General features: G+C 31.3%; 1 protein-coding gene across 1 annotated transcript; it reads right to left on the reverse strand.

Moving 5' to 3' along the window:
* Nucleotides 1-230: 230 nt before the first annotated feature.
* Nucleotides 231-6,334, reverse strand: LOC128215504 (uncharacterized). Its single transcript, XM_052922187.1, has 5 exons — nt 6,060-6,334; nt 5,626-5,791; nt 3,710-3,919; nt 3,039-3,186; nt 231-2,647 (listed from the first exon to the last, which is right to left on the reverse strand). Exons 1-5 carry the CDS (start codon nt 6,332-6,334, stop codon nt 2,355-2,357), a joined length of 1,092 nt encoding a protein of 363 aa, XP_052778147.1. The 3' UTR covers nt 231-2,354.
* Nucleotides 6,335-6,551: the final 217 nt, after the last annotated feature.

Consider the following 6,551-nt stretch of genomic DNA (forward strand, 5'->3'; position numbering starts at 1 on the left):
ACGTGAAAAATATCGAAATCATTATTTTCAATTTATAAACAATTTACGAATCGGAGCTATATTTTGGACACCCTTCTAAGCGCAAACTAACTATCACATGCAGAACGCATTTCTCCGTAGCTATAAGTGCAGATATTTAATGTAAACATGTACAAAGCTGCTGCGAAAGCAGCAAGAAAGGGAAGGTCCGCGCAAACACGAACGTGGTATTTAATAATGGAAGTCTGATGTGGGTTTGAGAGGTTTATTGCATGCACAGAACATAATGTTTAAAAAGTTTGAGAAGATATGACATTTACTTTAAAATGTGTCTTGGTTATGAACTTTGTTTGTGAACAGTAACACAGAAGCTGTGAAAGCAATAAAGCACACAAATGATTGAACAGAATAAGAGAAACACAAACATTAGCAATGTGAAATGTTTGCACTGAAGTACAAGACATTTAAGATATCAATGACACATTGAAATAAAAAAAACTTTAATTTACAATGAAACATGTTGGAAGTCCTTGTAGTTAGGCAATGGTTCAATGATGTAATTGTTTGTAAAATACAATGAAACCAAATATGTTTTGCGAAACCATGAGAGGATTTAAAATGAGTGAGAAATTGCATGTGATAAACAATGGTAATTATGCTTTTTAAAATAATTTAAGCAATAATACTGATCTGAGGTAAAGCACAATCAAATATTTATATACATTATGTACACCAAAGAGCAAATGCTCATTATTTTTTTAAATGCAACAATATGTCATAAGATGCTTACAGAAGTGATAAATATTGACGACAACTAGTTTCTAATGTAGTATAAAATAATGTAATACTTGTTTGAAATTCACCATTACATTAGAACTAAGAACAAATTTGAAAATGCTAGGCTAAATAAGATGGCATAAAATTTAGATTATGAATTAAAAAAGAAAATACTAGCATTATAATGTAAAATATCATAATGTAATAACAACAACAGAACAGAAAATAGATGTTTCATATACATACATGAAAAAACAAAACAACAACAAATGTATTGACTTTTTTAAGAGCATAAACAGTTAAAAAAATATAAGCATGGACTTGAGCATAAATGACTCACAAATCAACATTGTACTGAAAAGTACAAATATTGTTTTATTTGAAGAAGGTACTTTAAATTTTTGAATTGTTATCAATAACATATTTAGATTATTAATTAGAAAAGAAAATACTAGCATTATAATGTATAATATCATAATGTTATAACAACAACAGAACAAAAAATAAATGTTTCATAAACATACATGAAAAAAAAAACAATAACAAACAACAACAAATGTATTGACATTTTAAAGAGCATAAACAGTTAAAAAAATATGAGCATGGACTTGAGCATAAATGACTCACAAATCAACATTGTACTGAAAAAAATCCAATTATTGTTTTATTTGAAAAAGGTACTTTAAATTTTTGATTTGTTATCAATAACATGTATTTGAAATATCAAGAACAGCAACAATTGTATTTACATTATGTACACCAATACTTACAGAATTATTTTTTTTAAGATGCAACAAAACATCATAAGAAGGCTACTTGAAGCAATAAAGATTGTAAACACTAGATGTTAATGCAGTATGAAATAATCTAACACTTGATTTAAATCCACCATAAAAATAGACTTGACATGGAATATGCTAGGCTATATTAGATGGCATAAAATTCTAGATTATCAATAAGAAAAGGAAATAGTAGCATTATAATGTACAAGGATACATAGTGTTTGTAAGTTCATTGTGTTATAACAACAATAAGATGATGTGGAAAAAGGTGTACAGGTAAAAGGCAGGTTAAGAAAATAAATGAACAAGAAATGTTTATATACATAAATGAAAAAAGAAAACACTCATGTGATTAACATTTTGGGGATGCCTGATTATATTGCCTCATTCTTGTATTGAATACAATTATTTTATTCATCAACAGAGGTTTTCAATTAGAAAGTATAAATAAGATGACATCAGTTTGGTCTAAAAATATGAAACGAAATGATTTAATGATGCTTGAATTAAATATGCTGCATAAAGTGTATCCCTTTTTGTTATTGACTGTACTTATTTGATTCATAGGATGTAGCTTATAGATGAATTAATGTAAATAAGTTTTATATCTCTGAAAAGCTTAATTCTTACTATTTAACTATCACGCAATGTATTATAAGATAAATAAACAACTAATTAGCTTTAGCACATTTAACACTATCCCTGATAAGATATGATTAAAAAACACAAGATATCAAAAGTTCTACGGCAGTGAAGGGGCTTATCAGTGATTAGTTCTATGGCAGGTTGGGTTTAGAAGGGTTACATATATGAAAGTCATGAGCACTGTTTTCTTTTGGTTGAGAGAATTTCAAGTCCTGTTCGGGTGAAGCGGCCCTTTGCAGACACAGGAACTGCACTTTTCATATGTGTCATCATTGCAGCACTGTCATTTGTGGGTATGTCAGGAAAAAGTTTCATTAGATTGTCCTGGAAGATTCTTATTTCATTGAAATTGTTATTTTCTCGTGCGATGTAAAGTAAGGCAGAGGAATAATGAGCTTCTGTAGAGGGCTTATTGTGGCAGGTTGGGCAAGTCCCATCGTCCAGGATCTTCTTGTTTCTGCAAACTGGTATAAGAGAATATGATTAGGAAATTATGAAACATAAAAAGTTCCAGGCAAGAAGAAGGTAAATTTGGCATCATTATTTGTAAAATTGTGGAATGATTTTTTTTAAAGTGACAACAGTCTGTGTTAAAACTATTTTTAATTTTTTGTCTATTAAGTATTCAATAGCTTTGATGGAGCATTTTTTGGCTTCAAATTAAAAGATTTTGTTGTGCGTGCAACAAATATATTAAAGTTTGTGCACCTTATTGAAATTTTTTTATTGTGCAAAGAAATTTTATTTTTATTTTATTTGCTACAGCAATCCAGTGCCTGGAAGAATTTGATTTCAGGGAAATCAATCAAAGATAGTTTATATTGAAATGGTTTCAATTCTGTAAATGGAACTTACTTGGCTTGTCACATGCCTGGTATGAGTACGCACTCTGGGCAGCAATGACAGTGATTGCCTCAACGGTTGTTTCATCTGCTTTAAAATCAGCATCATCAGTAGATGGGATTTTTGTAACGTCAATGGGGATATGTTCCTGGGGGAGGAACTGTAAAGGAATAGAGTTTCATTATGTAAAATGATAAGCATGACAAATAATAATAATTTCCTGTGCCAAGATCATTTGTTATTTTTAAAGGTATCTGACACCGAAGGCTTACTTTTTCATAAATCGTAATTTTAAATTTTGTTGCTGAATAACAATTTGTAGTGTAATCAAGTTTTTGTTATTAAAGTTATAACAGTTTGAATGTTTTGCTCTTTATTTAGCTAAAATATAGCAGTTGAAAATAAATAATTTTAATACTTTGGTTATATTTTATTATAAAATTGTTTCTTTACTCATGAAACTCTTTTAAATGATACCAAAATAGTATGGGTTCAACAGGCATTATAAAATCACTACATTATTGGTCATAACCTCAAATGTTAAGGTTGATTTTTTGGTGTATGGAAAGTGCAGATTTGATTTAAGCCTGGTGAGGACAAAAAAAATCCGAAGATAATTATATTTTTGGTTCATGTTATGAATTGTTCAGAAATTATGTGTATATTACAAAATGAAAACATACCTCAACTTTAGCTGATTTCTTCGTTGATAAGGAATTTGTTTTCTTGTATGGGTATGTGTCTGTGATCCTTATCACATCTCCTGGAGAATATGCTTGTTCAGCCTCTCTGCCAAACAAGGCCACTTTCACAGGGGGTTGTTGAGCATCATCTACCAGCCTCAGGAACTTTGAACTCAGTGTGTTGTCATGGAATCTCTTCAAAGGAGACACCTGAAATGGAAATGAAGATAATATTAAGGTTGTAGTAGCATTTGGCTTTAAAATGAATTATTATTTCTACAGTTTTCAGCAACTTTTGGTGACACCTAGCCTGTATGAACTATTGACAGTGTAGATATGTTTATTTACATTTGCACTCTAGCGTAGGCCATTTTGCGAGTGTGACTGTTAGTTGTGTTATTTTTGCAAGGCATAGTGCACAGCCAGATATATCCCACTTATGGAGCTTTCCTGAGTCTACACCAGAATTTTCAGACCAGCACACGGAACAAAAGACAATATAATTTTGCTAGAGTAAGGCAGGGCTTGAACCTACCACCTCTGGATTGACAGTCTTATGCGTTACAAATCTGCCACTAATCCGGCCAAAGAGACATTGACACCTGATGCCGGGAACTTGTAAGAATCTGTTGTTGTATCTCTTTTGTCCCTTTTGGTTCGGGAATTAGGAAAGTAGGGTACATTTTACAAGACTGGCTCATGGTTTGATTTTAAGTGTTCAATAAAGACAGTTTAATATCAAATAGTGATATAACAACATTGAGTTGTTTTTTTACAGTATTTGTTGACACATGTTATTTTCGGGCATGACCAGTCTTTGCCAAAAGAATTCAAACTATTAGCTCTCTCTGGCTAGTAACTGAGAAATACAACTAGCTCAAATCCATTTTACTAGCCTGGAAAACAACAACACTATTTGAACATTATTTGTAGGTATAAAATTATCACTTATGATAGAATTGCGGTCAATATTACAAAACAAATTATTTTTTTTGGTGATTGTTCTTTGAAACAGAAATTTGCCGAACTGTGATTGAAAAGGAGCTAACCCAATAGGGTTACCATCTAGGAATTTCCACTAGCCTGATGACTAGCACTAGGCTTCAAGCTAAAGGGTTACCATGAAAACATTTAATAGTGCAATTTTTATATCTTATTAATGTCATAAACGAAAATGCAACATATTTACTGGTAAATGTTGCTTAAGTGTTAAAAAAACATGCATGTTGCCTACTGTTCAACCCCGAGATAAGTTCACCAACACACTGGGTCAAAATGGAAAATGTTCAATGAGGAAAACATTTATTTTAAGTATGTAAACATCAGATTCGAAGGAAGTGAATTGTGTTACCCGACTGTAATGCATTCTTATTTGAATGTAAGGTACATGTAAATGCATGACTGCATAAATCACTTGGCAGCAGCACTATTTTCTCCTTATATGATTTTGTTTTAAATCATTAAAGCTGCACTCTCACAGATATATTGTTTTTTCAAGTCTTTATATTTTTTGTGTTGGAAAGAGAAATTTTTTGCATAAATATCTGCAAACCACAGATAAAGATTGCTGACAAAAGATCAGATCACACATTTAAATATTACAGTTCAAAAATTAATATTTTATGGCTTAAACCGTTACTAACGGTTTAGGAAAAATGTATATAACATTAATTTTTTAAATTAAATATAAAAGTCTGTCATCCAATTTTTGTCATTAGTCTTATATAACTTGTTTCCATGGATTTTCGTATCAATTGGCTCGTTTCAAGACAAAAATAAAAAAGTTATCAAAATGTTCAATCTGTGAAAGTGCAGCTTTAATATGCTCCTGAAAAATATTTGATTTGCTATAAAAAAAATCCTGGAAAAAGACATTGTACAAAAATGTGACGTGAATTTGAATTTGAATTAAATACCTGTGTTATTTTCCCTGTTACGGTTGAAGGGGATGTCCCAGCAATTGCCTCATTTAAGGGTCTTGTTGCGGTCTTCATTTCTTTTGGAAGTTGCTGCGCTGCAGCTTTTACATTGTCTGGCACAATTACATCCATCCAAGGACAAACTTTTGTTGATCCTGGACACCTGCAAAAGTTAGCAACATGTTTGAGCTATTTCGCAAATGTAAAAGTTGTATTCATATAATTATTCAATGAAATGAAATATTTTAACTGTTCATGATTTCACTTAAAGTATGGTTTTTAAAACATATAAGTGTAAAATGATAGATAAAGTACAGTCAATAGAAAGTGAGTTAAAATGGTAGACTAAATATGTTTATACTTTAAGAATATATAAAAAAAACCTTGAAATGTTGTGTATGCAAAACAAAAACTATTGTAGTAAGACAAACCAGAATGGCTGTGCTCCGGATTTTCTTAGAACTCCTCTCAAAAAAAGGCTGGTTCCGGTTGAAAACTGGGTAATCTTGGGCACCTGGTACACCCTCAGCCACGCACAGTCTGAAGAATCACCAACCAGGCAGGGAAAGTATGACTGCTTAGTGTCTTGGGCATAAGTGTATGACTGGACACTTTCCACTTGCAGCACTTGTACTGCCATTGTCATCTTGGCATCTTGAGGCAATTTCAAGGCCTCTTTAACAGAGGTGACTTGAAAGCTTTCCATTTCTGGAAAAACAATTTAAGTGAGTTATAAGTTATAAATGGAAAATGTTGAATAAAGCAGCAGACATGTATTCATATATGTATCACATGTATTTTATATTAGAGAAATGCATACTATCTGATCATTTAAGTCATTACTACAACAATCACAGCATTCGTTTTGAATTTGACATGGACAATTTATCAACGTTAAAGATGGATAAATATTATTTAACATA

Source organism: Mya arenaria, chromosome 13 (assembly GCF_026914265.1).
Source record: "Mya arenaria isolate MELC-2E11 chromosome 13, ASM2691426v1".
NCBI classification, from domain to species: Eukaryota; Metazoa; Mollusca; class Bivalvia; order Myida; family Myidae; genus Mya; species Mya arenaria.